The sequence below is a fragment of the Ochlerotatus camptorhynchus genome, unplaced genomic scaffold (assembly GCF_037179485.1).
Source record: "Ochlerotatus camptorhynchus isolate MF236.1 unplaced genomic scaffold, CSIRO-AGI_Acam_v1.1 ptg000033l, whole genome shotgun sequence".
Lineage (NCBI taxonomy): Eukaryota > Metazoa > Arthropoda > Insecta > Diptera > Culicidae > Ochlerotatus > Ochlerotatus camptorhynchus.
Genome location: NW_027040524.1, coordinates 1,690,826 through 1,713,592, shown reverse-complemented (window position 1 = coordinate 1,713,592; position 22,767 = coordinate 1,690,826). Strand labels below are relative to the sequence as shown.

General features: G+C 41.2%; 1 protein-coding gene across 1 annotated transcript in view; it reads left to right on the top strand.

The window, feature by feature from the left end:
* Window positions 1-762: 762 nt before the first annotated feature.
* LOC135708975 (poly(A) RNA polymerase gld-2 homolog B-like) overlaps window positions 763-22,767 on the top strand; it is a 30,932-nt gene continuing 8,927 nt past the window's right edge. The window contains exons 1-8 of the mRNA XM_065231171.1: window positions 763-1,162; window positions 1,323-1,866; window positions 13,885-15,306; window positions 15,668-16,731; window positions 18,541-19,740; window positions 19,807-20,576; window positions 20,641-20,828; window positions 20,892-21,010. Coding sequence (XP_065087243.1) covers window positions 14,401-15,306; window positions 15,668-16,731; window positions 18,541-19,740; window positions 19,807-20,576; window positions 20,641-20,828; window positions 20,892-21,010 — 4,247 coding nt within the window. The 5' untranslated portion in view covers window positions 763-1,162; window positions 1,323-1,866; window positions 13,885-14,400. The remainder of the gene's footprint in view (window positions 1,163-1,322; window positions 1,867-13,884; window positions 15,307-15,667; window positions 16,732-18,540; window positions 19,741-19,806; window positions 20,577-20,640; window positions 20,829-20,891; window positions 21,011-22,767) is intronic.

The following is a 22,767-nucleotide window of genomic DNA, read 5'->3' as shown; positions in this document are numbered from 1 at the left end:
ACTATGGCACGACATGGTACTTACATTAAAGCAGCTACTCGAAAAAAGAACAAACGACTGGTATCGACAGATGGCCTTAGCAGATGGAAAAGGCAAGAAATTCTTCGATTTAGTAGAGAACTTTCCGGACAGACCATGGTACTGGAATTTGCATATGAATGGAGAGGATGTCAGACTCTTAAACAGGGTTATATCAGGACATGACTATTCAAATTTTTGGTTAGCTAAACTAAAAATCAACGAATTCGAAGAATGTGATTTATGCGACGAAACGGATACGACAGAACATGCGCTATTATACTGCATAAAATATGGACACATCAGGAATCACTTCGAATGGGATAGATATCGAAACCTTAAGGACGTAATAGGAAATTTTGAAGAATCAAGGTTGAAAGACATGGTTAAATTCATCAAAATGGCCAGACTGAAATTGTAAAGCATACATCAAAATATACCAGAGGGCAGTCACTGGCGGATATGAGGCACCGATCCTCGAGCCATCAAACAACAAAATCCAACAACAACAACAACAACAACCGAGTTTTCAACACCTTATTTGCTGGATACAGTCATGGCTCTAAATAATTGGGATTCACTGTACCAAGTACGCAGCTAAAAACTCTTATTCCATCTTCTCTGGCAGCACTGGCCGCTGTTGTTTTGACAGTCCTTTTTTCGTCTGTTCTTTCCTCTCTCGCTCTTTGTTCGTCGGCTAAATTTTCTTCACACACTACTTGCAGTTTTCTCTCGGATGAAGCCTTCAGTGGTTGATACGGAAAGAAACCTCAGTTTTTAATTTGGAAGTGATTCGGTTTTATTCATTTTAGCTGAAAAATATCCTGTGTAAAATACTTCGTCGGCGAACGGTGATTACCACCCAGAACGGTCAGATGTTTTTTCAGTGCTGGTCACTTTCGTGAGTGAGAAATTGAAGCAAGGAAAAGTGTGACCGAATGGACAATCAGTGCCCGTTGCGTTGTTGCATATTTCTTTTTATCAGCTTCATCGCGGTCGGATTTCGGTGGAAGATCACGCACTAACGAAGAGCAGCGGAAAGAAAACAGTCGACTGCGAAGAGTGACAGTAGTTTGCACGAAGTGTCAGAAGCATCCGTGAAGAGGAGTCGGCGGCATCGCTGGCCGTGTTGTCGGCTTGTTAGGTTAGTTTTTTTTATATCGATTGGTCTGGGGTTTTACTTGATTTTTTCTAGTTTTTACTGTAGATGTTTCCGTTATAGGACAACAGTTATCTTTTATTTAATTTCATTTTCATCATGTTGTGATATAGTGTGAATATAATAAACATTCTTCATTTTACAGGTTCTGCAGCACTGGTCGAAAGGTTTTGAAAGAACGGCAGAAGCGGCAAAGCAGCAGTACGACAAAAACAAAGAGAGAGAAAGAGAGATCGAAAATCTCACGGCACGACACTGAGCAAGTAAGAGAGGCTTCTTGTCGATGAGAGTACGCAACCAGAAAAAAGAAGAGGAAATTCTATGCAGCAGCAGTGCGAAGACGAAGGGTGAGAGCGCGAGGCATTTTCTTGTGAAAAAGAAGCGATTTTTCAGTTTGGAGGATTTTCGGCCTGTGTGGTGCGTTTTCGGAGCTGATCTCCCAAGACAAGGAAGAAGGATCGAAACGTTCTGATCCGAACGAGGCTGGTAATAGGGATTGTGGTTCTAGCGAAGAAGAAGCCAGCGAAAGATCTACTACCGGAGGATTGTTCTACTGCCTAGGCTGTGGCGAAGGCAGTCCCAAAGTTCTGCTACTGAGGAGAAGGAGGAGACATTTTTTCGGCATCCAAGGATGGGAATGGTGCGAATTCTGTGCGATTGAAGCTGAGCAAAAATCAAGGGGAAAAAAGGTAAGCGTGTGTGAAACGATAGAAATGCTAGAAAACTCGCTCGACTCGAGAACGGAAGACATTTTTTCGTCGCTAGCGTGTGTGTATTTGTGCTGATATTGTGCCTTTAAAAGGACATTGTTGAAAATTTATTATTGTCGAAAAAGTCAAATGTTAGCCATTGTTGCGAGGGGCCAGCGGAGAGCGAAAAAATAGTTTCGATCTGAAGAAGGAAAAGCTGTGGCTCGTCTCGCCCTTATTAACACGTATTGTGTAATAGTTTGACTTTCGACGTTTCGATTCGATATTACTTTAAGAAAAAAAATCCCACAGCACCCCAAACATGGCCAATTAGCATGGTCTCGGGGGCTTCGGGGGAGAGGTGGTGCATTTTTCAGCGATTACTCTGTGTGTGCCAAGGTGTTTGCAGTGTATTTTTTCTTTCTTTATTCCTATTCTAATGCCCGTCTCGCGAAGGAGTGTCCTAACCTAGATCAGAGCGGTGATTAATTCGATGGTTGTTTTAGGTGACTTGTAGTCGTGCCCTAAGGTTGCTGCCCGGTGGATCGATCTGAACTGCATTGGTTCAGGCTAGCCCGTAGAGGGTCCGTAGAGCAGTGTTCAACCTCTGTGATTAAAATGGTGACCTTGGTGTGAAAAATTGAAATAATTTTGATTGTGTACAGCGTGAAATTCTTGTGTATGTGTGGGAACATCTCAAATTCATGTCGCAGAACCATTTTTGTATTGAGATAATTGATCCGATTAACTGTTCTTAACTACATTTAATTTGTTAAAAAGCTTTGTACATTTGTAGAGAGGGGGAAGTGAAGTGTTGATTAATCTAAGCTAGTAAAATAATGTTTCTTTTATTGACTGCCTATGTGATCTGAATTAATTTCAAATTATGCTTAACGAAACTTAACAAAATTTTAAAGGTTCACTTCACGCATGAAGTAATACGTTTAGTCAGAATATGCGTTGTGATATTTAGTAATGTTCATAAACTACGTAAACAGTTTAGGGGGATGAGTTGTTGATAGTATATGATTCATGCCAGTTCCTAGCGAAGCATCAAACTTTCGGATAGAGATTGCATGTAAATAATTTTTCACTTTACGGCTAGAGTATGACCAGAATCTCGGTTGGAATCGTTTCGAATATTAGTATTTAACCAGCACATTGTAGAAGAAAAATGTCGAGTATGAGTGATTATGATAGTGGATTTAAATGGTTGTTACTGACTAGAGCTACAATACTGTTTGATATTATAGCAGTGCATGCCGATTTTCATACAGAATTGACAACTAAGATCAATTGAGTTGAAACGTTCGCCACAGAACTACAAATATGTTCAATTTTACGATTACAAATTACCAAATTTTTGGAAGCCCTTGCCGAAAAGTGAGATACTCGGTAGAATTGAAATGCATGTTCAATCAATTTTTGATTGACCCTTGCGCTGTCCATAAACGCATAGCAGTACCATGTAGAAAACCAACAAGCCGAGAAAAACAGTTCACTTTATGTGCACATATTAAAATTTAGATATTATCGAAGATAACTCATTTTTGCCAAAAAGTCAATCTAGTTCCAATGCTTTTCACTGGTACGTTGAGCTAGTGGAAATTAAAAAAAAAAATGTTTGATTTGATGAGGAATTAAACTCAGAATATTACCATCACTGATCAAAGTTAACTTCTGAGCTCTGATCAGTTTTGGTAGATACGGAGAAAGATTGATGTACACTGAGGCAAAGGAACGTTAGCATTCCATAAGGATCACTTATGACATTTCAACAAAATGATTTCTTATGACAATCATAAGTTTGGCGTATGAAACAGAATTCATAAGTTAGCTTATGAAACTCAAAAAAATATAATATGTAGCAACCCGGAATCGCATTCTGAGCATTCAGATTATTGACGGTACGTGATTTTTTCTAATGTCTATCAACGATTGAGAAATATAATAGGTTAAAAGAGTATAGGAACCACTCGAAGTAGCTCCACCGACAAACAGACATGACACTTAATTTTCACTTATGCTCGATAATCGTAATTGCCAATTTAAATGTGCAGTGATTCGAACTGTCAAAACCAAAGGAGTTTTTCATCTAGATAAAAATAATTTGTCCAGAATAGATCAGACACGAACCAAATCAAGCTTAACTTTTCAAAAGGACGTATGTAACATTGGATAGGAAATTAGAAACATTGGATAGCAATGTCTATTTGAGATTATTTAATGCTATTTAAAAGTTAATGCTATTTTTGTAAATCTGTTTGTGCTATTAGTTGGAAAAAGGGATAGCGTTTAAGAGAATTGTGAAAAATGTCGAGTTTCGCAAACACGGACACTACTGTTGATAAAACAAAATCATACACCTTTTACTTGTGTACTACTCACATACACCCTGATTGATTCGTCGATATCACACCTGGATTGTAGCATACACCCTGCATGATTCTTGATTCGTCTATTTGACAGAAGGGTTTTCACATACGTCAAATCAGATACACCGGTTTTTTTTTAGATGGAGCGGAGATGAGAGGGTCACCGCATTATCTGCTGTCAGATGTTATACGTTTTGTGTTTTTCGTATTAGTATGTGAAGTTGGTATGTGAAGTTCAATATTAAAGTCAAGATTAAAGTGCAATTTTATTAGAATACTTTTGAAATAATAAACATGTTGCTCCCGGAAATACAAAAACAAACATACAAACTTGACGCATTTGCTGATTGATAGTGGTTGCTTTGTTTTTTCACATACGACGCTTCACTGTGAGTGTATCTGCAGTTTTTGTGTTATCATCAAATTTTAACTGTTAAGTCATGTTGACAATATAAGGGTGTATCAACACCATTTTAAAAACAATGAAAGAAGGTCACATAGGGCGTCCATTAAATATATTTTCTATAATGCATTACAATTTCAAACCTTGTTTTTCATTAACTCGTAGGAAAAGCATGTATTTTATATTCGGTTAGATGCAAAATATCGAATTGTTTATTTTTGCGACTTACCGTCCTTTTGAAAAGTTATGCTTGAAATCATAGCTTAGCTAAATATTTCCCGCAAACACGGAGCTGACATCTGGCATCTAGTGTGCTTTGGTCAGAACTTTTATTGTTTTTGCTATGGTCATTCATGTCGGTTTGTCGGTGGTACCTCTATTACGATAATCATTCATACGCCGGAATGGAATGCATAACTCTTACTTATGGAATTCATAAGTATCTTATGAAATTCAAATGGTCCAGGTTCATAAGTCATGTCTTATAAAATTCTTAAGATTTTTTTGCCTGGGCACTCAAGTCCCTTGTAGTTTCCGCGTCTCAGGGCCTATTGGCGTAGAAGACTTTTTGGATGTGAAAAGACCTATAATAACAGAAAGATATATGTTTCATGGAGCTTTATTCGGTAGCTGGGTATAGTGGACAGCGGGTGTAGAGTTGAACGGTTGTATCGGCTGATAGTTCAGCCAAACCTGGCCTCGGAATGGCGAGGAGGCGATGTGACCGGATCCGTGGCTAGCCGGGTGACTTGGCCGGTGTGATGTCGTTTCGACTGGCCAGCAATAGCCGGGGCCAGCGGCGAACAGTGGCAGGAAGGATTGTTGATCAAAGCTGATACGGCGTCGAGGCTAGCTAGCAGACCGACAATGTGGGTCCGCGAATAGCGGGATGACTTGCCCGGAGCGATGATGAACGTTCTGAAACTGGTTGACCACGAGAGAGGGCTAACAATTAACCGGGATAGCGGCCGCGATGGTGACAGATCTGACTCAAAGTGACTTTGACCAAAGCAGCCACACGATGTGGGCTAACCGTCTGGCAAACCTGCAATCCGGCCGTTCAGATTACCGAGTAACTTGCCCGATAACGGTGACGGGTCGGTGGACGATAGTCAGCAGCAATGACCAGGTTGGGCGTCGACTAAAGGCGGTGGGCTTCCGGCTCCATCCGCCCACGATCGTAGATAACGAACACGAGACTACCCCTACTGATCCACAACACAAGATGCACACATTGCCCGAGTAAGGTTAGAGATCAAATTGAAATCAGAATTTGCTGTTATGATGTAACTTATTTTGAATACACCATTTGATCTCATTTTGGTTGACTTAACGGTTAACACAGCAAAAATGAGAGCAACATTTTACACTATTGAATCAAACGGAAAACTAATCCTGCTTTCAATTAAATCAATGTGATTACTGATTTTGCATTCATAATGTTTAACTGAATACGGGCCTGGCGTAAATGGTTAGCATCCATGCTTCTCACGCTGAAACACTTAAGCTCAAATCTCACCTCGGGCTAGTCAGGAATGACCAAAAATGTGTAATACAAAACAAATAAACAATAACGACCGATGAACTTAAATCAAATTTTAAACAAGAAATTAACAGCAGAACTTCAAGTTAAGTTGCTTTGATTTAAAAAGTCTTGACTGCATAATGAAAGCACAATATGATATCAGACTTCTGTCGCGACAATTGAAATCAAAATGAGTTTTCATTATGATAGGAACTTCAAACTTTAATATCGATTTGCTTTCATTTTGTTAACCGACTTTGCTCGGGTGGTCTACTCTACTTAAAAATGACCGTTAGGTGGACATGGTTGGTCCTAAAGGGTGTCCACGATGAAATTGCCACACTATGAAATTGCTCTAACTTTTTAACCGTTGGGTAGAATTTAATGAAAATTTGGGTGGATTTAGTTCATAGTGCATTATTTACATCCTGCAAGTTTTAAAGTCCTGTGATAAAAACTCGCGGAAATGGAGTCGAAAGAACAGCTCGTGCGTGATAAAATCTTGCGCATTCATCACGAGAACAAGGATCTCCCGCATCGTTCCATCGCTAAAACGTTGGGAATCGCGAATTCCACGGTGTCGCGAGTGATTAAGCGGTTCGAGGAACGGTTGACCACCGATCGGAAGCCCAGAAGTGAAGGAAAAAGTATTCCGTACAACACCAAAAATCACAACCGCGTAGTTGGGGCCTTCAACCGAAATCCGAACGCCTCCGTTAGGGATGTGGCTAAGAAGCTGCACCTAAGCCGAAGTTTTGTCCAGAAGGCCAAAACTAAGGCTGGGCTTCGAACGTTCAAGGTACAAAAGGCCCCTAATCGCGACGAGAAGCAGAACAAGTCCGCCAAAACCCGTGCCAGGAAGTTGTACCTCAACATGCTGACGAAAGTTGAATGCTGCATCATGGACGACGAAACATATGTGAAGGCCGACTTCAAACAGATCCCCGGCAACCTGTTTTTCACGACCAAGGATAAGTTCAGCGTTCCGGAGCATGTCCGCACTCATAAGATGTCCAAATTTGCGAAGAAATTCCTGGTTTGGCAAGCCATCTGCACGTGCGGGAAGCGGAGTGCACCTTTCGTGACCCAGGACACGATGAACGGACAGGTGTACATAAAAGAGTGCCTCCAGAAGCGGCTGCTTCCTCTCCTGAAGGCCCACAACGTCCCAACAATCTTCTGGCCGGATTTGGCCTCATGCCACTACTCCAAGGACGTGCTGAAGTGGTATGCGGACAATAAGGTCAATTTCGTGCCGAAAATGTTCAACCCTCCCAACACTCCGGATCTCCGCCCCATCGAGAAGTACTGGGCGATTATGAAGCAGCACCTTCTTAAACGACCTAAGGTAGTGAAGACAGTCGAGGAACTGAAGAAAGTATGGGTTTACATGCAAAAAACGGTTGATTCACAGGTTGTGCAGAATCTTATGACCGGGGTTAAGGCCAAGGTGCGGGCATTTGGGTATGGACTGTAAATAAAATACGAGTAAAATGGTAAAATGAAGTTTAATAGTTATTTCTCAATCCCGGAAAATTTGATGGCAATCGGATGAAAACTCGAATTTTGCGAATCAATTTTGTGTGTGGCAATTTCATCGTGGACACCCTTTACTTCCCACATCAATATTTTAAACAACACAATGTTAACCGCCGTTAACAATAATATGGTGCAGAAGGTACGGGAACGCACTACATTTTTTCTACCGAGCTCGGCTGTGCAAATCTCGGCAAAAAAAGTTTTACTGAGATCTCAGCAAGCCTTTCATTTGTTTGCTCAGATTCAGCTAAGCACTATCCGAGACTCAGCAATCAAATGTCACTTTTGCTGAGATTTCAGCGAATCTTATTTTTACCGAGATTTGTACAGCTAAGCTCGGTAGAAAAAACTAAGTGTGTAATCTGTACATTATCGTACAGAAAAGCAAGTACGGGAACAGACCTATTGTTGAGATTCCTATCGGGCAGGCCTGTCTTACATGGTCGTGGTGATTCTAAAACAACAAAGATGAAGATAATCGATACTAGTTCATTGGACCTTTGAGGACATTGAGCAATTACGGGACGCCGGAGTTGCCTAGGACTACGCGCAGTAGCTGGAAGTTGCACTACCTACGGAAGAGCAGCTTGGCGCAACTTTTTGTTTTGTTTTTTATGTTTCTGGGGAATGGTCTATTCTGGAGAGTGGTTTTCCGAGGAATTCTCCATTCTGGGGAATGACATATAATCATATTGGCCATCAGATGTCACTGCTGTTGTTTTGTGGCGACATCATACCTCTCTCGCCAAAATCACGAGTTCAAATCTCATCCCCGGACAAGTCACCAATGAGTCAAGAGTGTCGATGTGATTATAATTATAAAAACTTAATTAATCCAACTATGGTGAGATCTGACCCTTCTTATAGAATTCTTATAGAAAATCCGACAAAAGTGCTCATATGATGTGAGGTGATAGATGAACACTGTCATGTGATTTGAGTTATTGCATGATGAATTTTGACCCTATTCAGAAACTGGTCACTTCGCCGGGGTACCTTTACCATAGCCGGATGTGGTCCTGGACACTCCAAAAGTCAACAATCCTAGCAATCCCTTTCACATATTACATAATAGAGTACCTGGTTCTGCAAAACATGTCCGGTACATCTATACATGCATTTAGATTCACATCCAAAATTCCAACACAAAAAATGGAGCTTAGGAAGCATTGTATGTGTTGAGTATGCTTAAAAGGAGGGACTTCGGATGTGAATCTAAATGCATAAATAAGGGTAACGACAATTGTTTCAGTTTCAGGTATTGTATTCTGGAGTCTGTGAGAGGGAAATCATAAATCGTGTGTTATCAAAATACATGGCATGTTGAGAGATTGAGCTCGTGAGACGTATTATATGGTTTGTAAGTTATTAATGTATTTGATATTCATTAAACACTCGCCTTTGTTATGAAATATTGATAGTAATATCTATTTTAAGTTTATTTTTGGAGTGGGCGGTGAAGGGAACCCTTGATCGTTTTTGGGTTTCTATTTAACGCTCATATGGATGTAAACAAAAGCATTTTTTTCTACAATAAACAGTGAAATAAAAGTTCCGATGGTTAAATATGATCAGCAGGCATCTTAAACTAGTCGGTTAATCGCTTAGAACTCATTTTGGAAACTTCTTCAACAAATGTTGATATAATGAGCGGTGAATGGAGGTCGAGAGGGGAAAGGGCACCACACGGAATTTAAAATTAAATGTTACAAAGAAGGTAGATATTTAATGATTGAAAATATTGATTTTCTCTCTTCTTCCATACTGATTTTCTACGATGACTACAAAGGGAACAGTGCCATCTCTGATAAAAGTTTTTATGGGAACCACGGAATTGGAATACAGGCTTCACAATGTTGCGTCTTCAGAATCAGTTTCCAACCAAATATAATTTTATAATTTTCAGATTTTTCAATTCTTCTATATAGCGGCGCCGGTGGTGTAGTGGTAAGCGTGATTGCCTCTCACCCCAGCAGGCCTGGGTTCAATCCCAGTCGGCGCCGCCGGGATGTTCTGAGGCATAACATCTCTGATCACGCCTTCCTTCGGAAGGGAAGTAAAGCCGTTGGTCCCCGGTTCATGAGTTGATGGGTCGATAGGTAGGGTCCAGGTGTGGGAGCTGCCTCCCTGGCGTCGGTAGCATTGGTGCTCAGCACGGAAAACAAGATCGACGGAAAACAAATCAAGGAAAAAAAAAAAAAAAAAAAAAATTCTTCTATATCAGAACTGGTAGCGAGTCACTTTTTAGTGACTTGGTAACTTTTTCACACCAGTCACTAAAAAGTTTCTTTTTAAAGGCCAAGTCACTAAAGTCACTTTTTCTTGTAATCAGTCACTATTTTAAACTTTTTTAATCGTGAATTTATTTCAAGATTGGTCATTCTTTGCTTTGTGGCGTTTAATCGTCTTTCTCTATCTACATGTTGTCTACTCATTTTTCTAAATAAAAAAAACCTGTATTTTCCAGGTTTTTCCAGTACTTAAACGGATAAATTTCAGGTTTATAATAAAAAAGCTATTTTTTAAATGCGTTAAAAATATGCTTTTTTTTTTGGTGGATCAAAACAAAAAAGCAAATTATACAAACGTTTAAGACATGGCAATCACTTTTAAAGAAACAGCTTTACAATCAAATCCATTCAATGTTGAAGTTTAAAACTTACTTAATTTCTCACTTAATAAAGTTAAAAAAAAACTTACTTAATTTGAGTTAGTCCAGGATCTAAAATTATTCAACATCTTGAAGTTTCGTATTCCATGTACAAGTTCAAGATATTGAAAATTTTCAGAGTGCCAGAACCAAGTAAAAAAAATAATGATTTATTTAAAGTTCGTAAACGTAGGAACTTTGGAGAAGTTCTGAGTAACGAAAAGAAATGTTGAGAATTTCAGGGAAGCTCCATAAACAAACTGCGGGAACATAAGGGAAGTTAGTACGCTGAAAATATGGGGAACTTACTGGAAACTTTAAGAACCTCAAAGCGGTTCTTTTAGCATTCGTAAATTTTCGGGAGCTTTTATGAAGTTCCTAGAATTTCAGAGAACTTCACAGGTGTCAAACGAACTTGAGAAACATAGAACACATGAGGGGTATTGTGCAAATTTTTAGAAGTTCTAAGTACCTCAGAAAAGCTAGATTTAGAGATTTTTGGGGAATTTCAGATCTTAAGAGCAGTTTCCGTAGCTGTCCTGGACGATTTGGAAAACCTATAATTTCCGGTATAGGTACATAGTAATAAGTCGTACATGATCCACAAAGTCACATATATACGATTCCAATATAATTTGACACCAAAAAGTGCTAGGTTCGGATTAGAAATAAAAAAAATATGAAGATTTCTCACCATTTGACAGAACCCAAGGAATATCCGTGTAAATACACAACTGCGACGTGACCAACAAGTGTGACTTATGAATCTCTGGTAATTTCTCGATTATGTGCAGGGTGCTTGGTTTGAATCGGAAAAAAAAATTGAGAATACTAGAGCCAAATTAACTACAACATTTAGGACAGCAAAATAGGTCAGCGACGCAAAGGTTAATTTTCAAGAAAATTTGCATTTCAAATGAAAACGCATTAATTAAAAAAAAAATAATATTTCATAAAATCTAGGCCGATATTATTCAATAGAATCTCATAATGTAAGGGTGTTTTATTATTTTCACTAATTACTCAGAATTTAAACTATACCTAAATAAATGAAGATGATACAATGCTATTAAAAAAATTAAAAAGTAACAAAAGGCGCAGCTACAAAGCAAGTCCATGCTGAAGGCGACTGAGTTCGATTCCCGTTCGGTCTAATAATTTTTCGGGTTGGACAATTTCTCTACTTTCTTGGGAACAGGATGGTACAGGCATAGAAAGCTCTCAATTAAAATGTGAAAGTACTTCAAAGAACACTAAGTTGAGGGCAGGCAAAAATCTAATATGCTACTTTATAAGCAAAAGGCTTGTAATGATATTTTTCGGCAATGAAAACAGTTTTTCTGTCGCGGATTAGTACTTGAAGTCGCGGATTTCTTTTGAGAAATCGCGGATTTCGCAGATCAAATTTAGAAAATCTTGTTACAGCCCTGGAAATGACGTTGTCATTAGCTGCTAATACCTGCTAACCTGCAAGGTACACCCCCTTAAAGATAGTGTGAAAAAAAAATGTAAAAACTGGCGTAAATCCTTTTAACAAAGAGATAGCGATTTACTGTCGTCTGCAAAAATGTGCATTTTATAAGCACTTACAACTTTGTAGAATATTTAAAAAACGAGAAAATTCAAAGAAAAAAGTTATGGTGAAGAAACGTTTTTTTAGGGGGTACTACCGTTTGTCGTCCATTTTCACCATATAACTTCGTCCACTTGAGAGATAGAAAGTTTTGGACAAAGTTTTTTAAAAAGACTTCATCTTCAATGTTTCCATAGGTGTTCATCAAATTTAACAAGACATAAAAAGGTTATTTTTTTATCTGAGTATATACCCTCCTTAACCAAAATTTTTACTACTTAAATAAACTACTTAAAAAAAGAAACATTCTAGAAGACAACAAAAAGCTATACTCAATAGTTTCGTCGCAAATAGCCATGTCCCACTTTTTTTGAATTCGTCCCACTGTGCAGCGTGCAGATTAGCGGGGTTCAAACTAAAAAGTGTTCGAATTAAAAACGGTCAGATTACTGGGGGTCCACGGTACACTACCCATTTTTCCCCTCTGTTCGGGACATAAATCCACTGCGACTAGTAATTTGATTTATTGTAATTTATCCCGTGTCCTTAGTTTAGAGAATGTCGTATTACTCCATCACTATTGAGAAATGATGAAGTATTTGGTTTTGATACAGTTCCAGACCAACAATTGAAAAGGCCTCAACTCCATTTTGTAAACAAACCATTTTCTCCCGAACCGAAACCTACATTCGCAAACGTAAAACACAATCGCCTTCATCACAAGGAATCGATTCTAATTTAAAGGTCCCGCTATTTATACCCTTCGAAGAGTGAGAGCACCCTCCAATGGCGCACCCCTATGTCAGTCAAAATTGGATTCCTAAGCAACGAAATTAAGCAATGACACCGATAATGACCATGCATCAGAACCCTAGTCTTAATCACTTCAAACTAGAGAACAACGAATAGAAGATTAGGAATCAAATAGATAAAGACTAACCCATTTTTTCCTTGTTTCAAGATCATCCTCGGTGATGCAACCCGAGGACTTGTCACTACTAACAAGGTATAAAACGTAACAAGTACACTGGAGTCGCTTTTTACGCGGGGGATATGTGCCGCGTAAAAAAAACCGCGTAAAAAAAAACTACCGAGATTTTGATTTTTCACATGCTTAAATATTTTTTTATAAATCGGATTTTGATGCCATTCGTTATTATAGCATGCTATGGTCCATATAGACATATTTTAAAAATTTCTGTATTTACACCAAAAATTGTGATTTTTTTAAAAGTATGCCATTTGATTAATAGTTTGAAACGGATAATGTGATTGGAATCAAGTCGATAGGACGTATCGTTGTCGAGAAATCGTTAAAAACGTACCGCGTAAATTGCGACTCAGCGGCACTAACCGCGTAAAAAAAACCGTTTAAAAAAAAACCGCGTAAAAAAAAAAACCGCGTAAAAAGCGACTCCAGTGTACAAAGATGTGTTCCTTTGATGACTAAAAAATCCTGTTCCCCTACTTCAAAAGTTCGGACTAGGAATCGGCGGTAGATCTTACATCTCGTAACGTACCACGATAAGGTGATCTACCCACGTTATGGGGCTACATTACCCATAATCGCATATCAGTCCCATATGGATAGGAAATCGAGCTAAGATAGGACTTATATGCGATTATGGGCAGTACAGTAATGATCCGATTTTGTCGGCCCCTGCGCGCAATCATATAATTGTGATTTCAAATCTTTCTCAGGTATACTCTGGTGCAATAAAACCACTGAAAAAGCGCATTGGTTTCGTAGAGCATTAACAAATATTTTCAAAAAGGGGGCTGTCAAAATTGGGTCATCACTGAATAAACTAGATTTTTTGTATATTGCCCGTTAAATGCGTGTACGGCGAACAACGTGCGAGAGTTATGTTTGTTTGCCTGTGATCTTAGTATACTTCGAACTTGTAAAACTAACTTAACTTGACGTTAATGGGTTTGTTTCTCTCTTTCCAGGATTAGAATGTGTAGCTCTCGTTGGAATGGTTCGTTCCACATCGTACGGTTATCAAAATGTAACTAAAACAGCCATCAATTGAGCAGTAAATCACCATCCAAGGTTTCGGAGAGCGTCAATCTGGCTGGTGGCATTTCGATTGACTGCCACAAGTCGTTTAACAATCATCCAGAAAAGAGAAACAATTCTGCTTTCGACGAACGAAAAGAAAACAAGCGCGGTATCAGGACCCCGCAAAGTTAATCTCAAGTCAAAACTGCCCCCCCCCCACACACACACACACACACATAAGAGTTGTGCGAGTCTGAACCGACGACGGATGCCGCAGTAGTAGTTATTATTTTAAAAGGAATATTTATTTATTTATTTAGTTCTATTTATTCGCCCTACCTTCCCTATCAATCTTCCTACTATTATTAAGTTGAGACATTGTGCTCATATGAAATTCGCTGCTAGAAAGTAAAAGCTACGAAGCTGGCAACTTTTAAAGTGGTTTAAACACGAGAGTAAGCTTAATGTCTACGAAGAAAATGCATCCGCCGGCAATGGTACATACGAATGGACCGATCGCCGTGAGCAAGGGTGGCAATTTGATAGCCACCGGGGGTGGAAAAGCGACTAAAGATCGCCAAAATGTAGAGAACATTGTTCCGTCGTTCCACCAGAATGGATCCAATGGCAATGAGCCGCAAGCAAACGGCAAGAAAGTAAGCAATAAAACATCCACCACGGCTCAACCGGCGGCAGCTGCAGCAGCAGTAGCTCCAACACCTGCACCAGTATCGGCGAATGCGATAAAGACTGTTCCGGCCAATGTGGCACACGGATCTTCAGTTATATCGACGCTGAACAGTGCCAATCGAAGGAAAAGTAATCGAACCAATTCGCCCAACCGGAAGCGGCGGGAACAGCAGAACATTTTCAATAGCCTGAGGGCATATAATGTGAAGATTGTGCCGAGTGGGCAAACGGCCGGACAGGAGAATCATGGGAAAAGCGAAAAACAGTCCGCTGGAGGCGGGGTTTTGAACTCCGCCGGAAGTGGCACCAGCAGTAGTGAGGCCAGTAAAGCTAACAGTGAGAGAAGTAGCAGTGTCAGTAGTACGGCAACTTCGGGAAGTGTGTCGAGTAGCGTTAGCAGCAATACTAGCAGTAATAGTAGTAGTAATAGTTTAAGTGATAGTACTAAAGACATTAACGGGCTGTTGAAGGGCAAGAAGCGAGCGGTGGCAACGTGTCCAACGGTAGTTCATGTCAAGGAACCAATAGCCACGGTTGTGGTAATTGCCCAACATGTGAAGAAAAAGGAAGAACCTGGCCAGCCGAATGAAGCTAACGGTGAGGCGAAGCGCAATTCGAATACGCCGGTGATAGGTGGCCTTAATGGCACCGGCGGTTCCCACAGCAAGGGAGAGAAGAAGGTAAGTTGGGAATGTTTGTTCTTTGTATGTGATGTGGTCCATTATTTTCTGTTTTGTAGTTCAAATCAATGTTTTTTTTTTGTTTTGTTCAATCAAAGCAAGCCAGACTTCTGCCATGTTGTATCAGCGGGAAGAGTTTGTGTTAAACGGATTTGAAGGCTAGAATGTCAGGCTTGGTCTGCTGCAACGAAGTACAACCGGAAGCCTCTTCTGGGTTTCATCGTGGTGTTTTTGTTTGTGTTGTTTTTTTCGGTTTCATTAACATCCTCATCAAATGGACCACAAGGCAGAGAAAAGCTTTCGACGCTTACGCAGAAATCTAATCGTACATCCGTGTGTTCCCTCTCCTCTTCTATTCAAGCTGTGGAGTGGAGGCTTCAGCACGAACCATCGTCATCCGGCAGCGACCATTTCGTCATCACATTCATCATCCGCGGGAACCGTCATTCCATCGCCATCGTTACCGTCCTCAGTCTCGCATTCATCTCAGACATCTCCAGTAATGTCGACATCATCGCCGGCAGTGCTAACAACATCACCAACAAATCATTCGAGGCACAACACTCGGGCAGCCAACGCTGGCAAGGTGCTACTGCCGAACGTGAACCCCATGTCCGGAACGCCACTGGATCCGATTGCGATGCTCCAGGGGAAACTGCGGAACTCGATTATCGGGCCGCAGCAACAGCCGCATCATATTTCCCATCATCATTCCACTCATTCGCACCTGCCGGGACAAGGCCAGCAGCAGCAGCATCATGGCCAACCGCAGCAGCAAATGGCACCCACTACTCCCCCGCATTATAGTTTGGACTTTTTGCACTACGTTGGCATGCGAATGTCTACCGCTAACGGAACTAGTCAGTCTGTGAATGCATCCTCGGCAGCCGCTTCCGCGCTTTTACGTGCCAATCCACATTTTAACTACAATCATTTCAACCAACAGCTGCAACAGCAACAGTTGATACATCAACACCAACAGCAACAACAACAACAGCAGCAGCAGCAACAGCAACCGTTTCAGCATCTGCAAAGGCACTATCCAAATTTTTACAACTGTGATGAACTGTTGCTTCAGACTTCCGGTGTGGCCGATCCAATGTACACTAATTTCAGCGTTTCGGATCACTTGGCCAGTGGCGGCAGTAGTGTCACAACCTTAACTGCTGCGGGGACGGGTGGTAACAGTGCAAATGATTCCGGAATGGCATATTGCTATTCGCAAAATCATCAGCACCACCATCACCAGCAACAGCAGCAGCAGCAGCACAATCATTCTACGCATCAACAGCATCACCCGCACCACCAGCAGCAGCAGCAGCACCATCAACAGCAACAACCGTTCAGCAATGGCGGTGGTTTCCATCAGAACAACAACTACCAGCAGCACAATCGGAATTACGGACGGGCTTTGCCAGGAGGCGGGTGAGTGAATCAATCTATATGTTAACTTCTTCGGTGTTTTCCGGTGGCAGGGCACTGTCCGTTGCTTGGGAATTTAGGGGTAGAACCATCAATTTGCATGATCGCTTGAACAGGTACGCTTAGTCCCATTTAGGCTGTGATCTTTCTATCAACACTTGGATGGCATGGTATTTTTTTCCGGAAACGGTCAACTTGTCCAGTTTTAGCGTGAATTTATTTCAAGATTGATCATTCTTCTTGCAGTGTGTAAACTGTTTAGTAGGCTCCAAAATAGGGGGAATTTCAGGGAGGGTTCAGTTTTATTAGTTTCAGAAAATCAGTGGGAAATTTTTAAGAAGTTTTCAGCGAAGATAAGAAGATCATTGTGGTCTTCACATGATTTCAGAAGTTCACGGAAGCTTAAACACTTTTTGGGCAGTTCATTTAAATTCAGGGCAGTACAACGAGGTTCATGAGAACTTCAAAGGTTTCGATAACTTCAGAAAATAACAGAGAACCTCAGAGCAGTACCGTTAACAGAAATTACTTAAGTTTAAAGGAAGTTTAGAGAACTTAAGCGAATTGTTTAAACTTTTGAGAAGATCCATGATCGTTATGAAAATTGAAAAAAACTTTAGGGTTTCAGGGAAGTTAAAACATTTGATGAGAAGTATTGTGAGCTAGTTTCTCAACCAAGAGATGAACCAGCCTCTGGCTGAAAGTCTCGCTAATAAAGATAACCTATCCTAACCTAGTTTCTCAAACTACAAAAGAACTTCAAGGCAGTTTCATTAACTTCAGGAGAAATTTGTAGTTCTGAAGACTTCAGAATAGTCCATTCCTTTGTTATTCTCCCGAAGCTCCCACGGAATTATTCTTGAAATTCACATGGAAATATAAACTTAGGCTATGTTCCATTTGGTGAATTTTCACTTAAATTTGACTTGGGAAATTTTCAAATAAATCTGCTATTGTACCAGATTTATTTCTGACATATCAGGAATCAATTTTGATAAACAGTTTCTCGAAAATCAAAAGATAACAACAGAGGGATTTTCGAATATTATAATTTATTTTCGAAGTGTCAAATTTAAGTGAAAATTCTCCTAATTGAACACAGCCTTAGAATACTTCTCGCAATTCCATTGTAATATTCCTCAAAATTTCGTTGAAACTATCCTCCGAATTTAATTTTCCTCGGAATTATCTCCTCAGTAAGAAATGCTTTCGAAAGATTCTCAGGATTTTGATTGAATTCATTTCAGAATTTCTTTTGAGTATCACTCCATCGCTTGGAATTCTACTGACATTGAAAGTCTCATATGAAATCATTCGCCCTTCTGCTCACAAATTTCTTTGATTTCTCTTCATAATTTGTTTGGCAAACTCTCCTGGAATTCTTTTCCGAATTGCTTTGAAGATCTCCTGGATTTATTCTCAGATTTAATTGTAATCCTCCTTGTAGCATCCTCCTCACCCTCTAAGCATTCGCAACAAAAAAAAAAAAAAATCCAAGCTTCATGAAATTATCTTCAGCATACCGTTGGAATTTTCCACCGAAGTTCCCAGGCGTTCTGCTCCTCAGAAATTCCTATGAGTTTCAATTAAATTTTACTTTGAACTCAATTCAGGATTTTCTAGAAATTCTACTCACAACTATCTCTGACTTTACGTGAAATCTAAAGTTCCTAAGTGCTCCCTTGAAAGCAGATTGCTCTTGATGTTTTTCTCAAAGATTTTTTTCCAGGAATCCCTTGGAATACGGTACTTGTAGATATTCAAAATTCCCGTCGTCCTAATTATTTACCTATCTTATCTTCTTTACAACAGCGGACATCTCCAAAATGGCGGCGGTAAGAAAACGTGGAACAGCAGCTGGTCGAACGGCAAGAAAATCATTCACGGAAAATACGGCAACAAGGGTTCCGGCTACAATTATGGCTATCGCAAGAGTTATAACTACTACAACAATAATCACTACGGTGGTGGTCATCACTATGACCATAACCAGAATCAACAGCAATCGGAAGCCCTTCGCAATCTGATCTACATCAAGGGCTACAACAGTGGTCAGCGGGCACCCGGAAGCCATGACAGCACAAGCCGGTCACCTACGCCCAGTCCACAGTCGGCGAGTCCCACCATCGAAGCGACCGAGGCAAGTCAAACGACTGTTCCCACCCGGAGTGCACTTCAAGATGAACGTTCCGACAGTGGAATCGAAGAAGCCGTAAACAAACACAAGAAATCGGGCACCGTTCCGAGTTCTTCGTCTTCCTCGTCCTCGATGGTGTCGATTCCGTCGACGGATTCTTCCACCATCTCGGCGTCAGCTGCGCAGAATCTCAGTTTGGAACTGGACTGCGGAAATGGACAGGGCTACGAATCCGACTCTTCACATTCCTCTAGCTACAAAAGTAACACCTACCGACATCGAAAGTACACCAACGGTGGTCAGGTTTACCGGTCTTCCTCGTCCACTTCTTCGGGTGTTTCATCGACAGCCACTTTTCCGCCGCTCACCTCGGACTATTGTTCGATGCCGTCATCGTCTGCGTCCGCCAACAACACACCTACGGCAATGACTGCTCAAATGACAGATTTCTTTTTGCGAAGTCAGAGTTATCACGGTTCACATCAGAACCTGACGGCAGTCAGTGCGAGTACTAGTCCCAATCCACCGGATTCACCCATCAGTACACCTCGCTCTATGATCGGAACGCAATCCATGCCAATGTTCAGTGAACTATTTACTGGAAAGCAGCATCATCAAGTACAACAACAACCACCGCACTCTCACCAACAAAAGCAGCAACGAAGTCAGCCAAGCTCGCACTACGGCAGTGACAACTCGCTGGAACTGGCTCTGCCAACGGGAAACGAAAGCTCGGGAGCGGCATCGACCAGTTCCAACAACAGTAATAGCAGCATTGCTAGTCACGGTGGAAGCAGTGGTTATGGAAGTGCTCCAGCGTCTACGGTGCCGCCCAACGAGGTTCACTCGATGCAGAGCGGACATCCGAAGAAACGGTAAGTCCTTTGAATACTAGGCATTCGAATGCTCAAATTCCAAAAAAACACATTCATCACTTTCAGCTACTCCGGTCGCACATCACCTGTTCCGCATGCCGCTTTCCAAAAAGCAAACCGACCACCAAGTGTAAGTGTTTCCGGCAGTACAACAGCTTCTAGTCAACAATCCAGTCCGACGGCATCTAACCGGAATGCTCAGCAACCAGCCGCTAATGCCGCCACATCCCCAGCAGCTTCACAACCAATGCCAGCTGCGCCCGTAAGCCCGATCGCCAATGGGCCATTTATGTATCCTTTCGATGGTGTCAATATGCACACACCGGCTGATCGGTTTTTGGCTCGAGCTCACCTGGTAGAACTAACTTCGCCACCGGCTGAATTGGCACCGAGTGGAAGCAAGTACGGTCCACTGTCGACAGCCATTTGGGAGAAATTCGCCGCCGCTCAGCAAACGCAGGACAAGTTCGTCCAGAAGATCCATCTCTGGAGGTATCTGTTCATGTGCATTAGGGTGACATTTCCGCGTTTCAGTCTGTATCTGGTTGGTAGTACCATCTCCGGGTTCGCTTCTGACAGTTCCGATGTGGATATGTGCTTGGTATGCCGAACCAACAACGTTTCGTTCGATATGCGAGGGGAAGCACTGGTCCAGTTGGGTCAACTGAAGAACTACTTTATGAACATAAGCACGTACTTCGAGGAATTCAGTGTCATCCAAGCCAAGGTGCCGATTCTGAGGTTCCGAGATTCCATCAACTCGATCGTTGTGGACTTGAACTACAACAATTGCGTTGGCATCCGAAACACCCACCTGCTGTATCTGTATTCGCAAAGTAAGTGTCCGTCATGAAGGTGGTTGGTTGTTTAATAATTGATAATTTTTTTGTCTATTTACAGTGGATTGGCGCCTGCGACCGTTGACATTGGTCGTCAAACTGTGGGCCCAGCATCACAATATTAACGATGCGAAGAATATGACCATTTCTAGCTACTCGCTTGTACTTATGGTGATCCATTTTCTGCAGTACGGAGTGAGCCCTCCGATATTGCCCTGCTTGCATGCAATGTATCCGGATAAGTTTCTGGTATGGTGCTTCTGATGCGAGGGGTTGTGGAATGTTTTGATAGCATATTGATTTCTATTGCAGCGAATGTCAGATATCAGCACGTTGGATCTTACGGAAACGGTGGAACCTTACAAAAACGATAATTCCGCATCTTTGGGCGAGCTTTTCGTGCAGTTCTTGGAGTATTATGCCAACTTTGAGTAAGTATATACATGAATGAAGATATTAACTGGCAAATGAGTGAGTTTTGGGCGACGACAGGATCTCTAAACGACGATTAAGGTGCTTAGGCGTCACTAATGTCAACTCTTGAAACCGGGAGCCAATTTTCCTTTGAATTGCCAATTGTGATATGCGACAAATTTTACCGTATTTTAATGGATTAAACGGGTAACTCTCATCGATGTCGGAGTACTGTTGGATCATTGGCGCCGGTGGTGTAGTGGTAAGCGTGATTACCTCTCACCCCAGCAGGCCTGGGTTCAATCCCAGTCGGCGCCGCCGGGATGTTCTGAGGCATAACATCTCTGATCACGCCTTCCTTCGGATGGGAAGTAAAGCCGTTGGTCCCCGGTTCATGAGTTGATGGGTCGATAGGTAGGGTCCAGGTGTGGGAGCTGCCTTCCTGGCACGTCGGTAGCATTGGTGCTCAGCACGGAAAACAAGATCGACGGAAAAAAAAACCAAAGGAAAAAAAAAAAAATACTGTTGGATCGGGATTATGTCCTGTCTATGTTAACGATTTGAAGTTAAAAAGTACCACTATGTAACGGAATAGCTAAAACAGATGTGGCAACTGGAGAATGTGCATATTATATGTTCCTTGAGAAGCTGAAACTACAGAGTGGCAACTACCTGAAAACCCTTGAAAACCTTGAATTATCAGGGGATCTAAAAATGTCTGGAAAACCAGGAAATATCACGACATATTGCCATCAATCAGGGAACTCTCCAACTACAGTAATAACCCGATTTTGTCCGGGATCACACTTTTATCTTTCAATAATTTCACATAGCTGGAATTCAAAATCTTTCTCATTCATCTTCAAGATGGATGTTTAAAGTATACTTTGGTGCAATAAGACCATTGAAAAACACATGGGTTACGTAGATCATTAAAATTGAGTTTCAAATAGGGGGCTGACAAAATCAGGTCAATATTGAGTTGTTGAGTTCTATTTTTTGATTTGTTGATTAATTGTATGTTCAAGTCCCGGTGTCTTAAAACTCCGTGATTGTCCATATTTCTTTAAATCAAATTGAAAAAGGGCTCTACAATTTTCAAACAAATTTAGGAAACGGCACTTTTTATCCGTACCGTAGGGACAGAGAAAGAAAAGTTAAAGCAAAGAACGAGAGAACTTCATTCAAGCAAGAAAATTCTCACGAGGAAAGTAGCCATGATAATTTCGTCTCACTCGGTAGTGACAGCCGCTAATTTCGTTTCCTTTTCGGCAATTCTATTATATGATTTTCACCCTTTCCGAGAACCCGATTTTAAGCTGTCTTCAGACAAAACCGAGCTTGGTTGCACGGGGCTGGATTCGCGGGAGGTACACTGTTCCAAAACATCATCCTCTGTTCAAATAAAACCTCAGACCATTCAAATCGAAATCGCTTTTTCGAATGATAGCTGCTTATTAGACCATGCCTGTTTTGGAGCAGGTCTGCTCAGAGGCACACAAGCCATTATTAATCGGCTCACAACTACGTCGAAGAAGTTAACGGCTTCATCAATGGACGAACAAAAGTCAAGCGATTGTCAGACTACCTGGACCAGTCAGTGATTCAATGCAACGAAGTCAGTTCTACGAAAGTCCGGGCTGTGTAGATCAGCGATGTCTTCATAGAGAATAGGAGCTGATGGATTGATTAATGCTTCCAACGCTGGATGATCGGCGTCTAGATGTATCCGAGGCAACACTGCACTCTAGTGCAACGGCTTCGTTCACCAGCA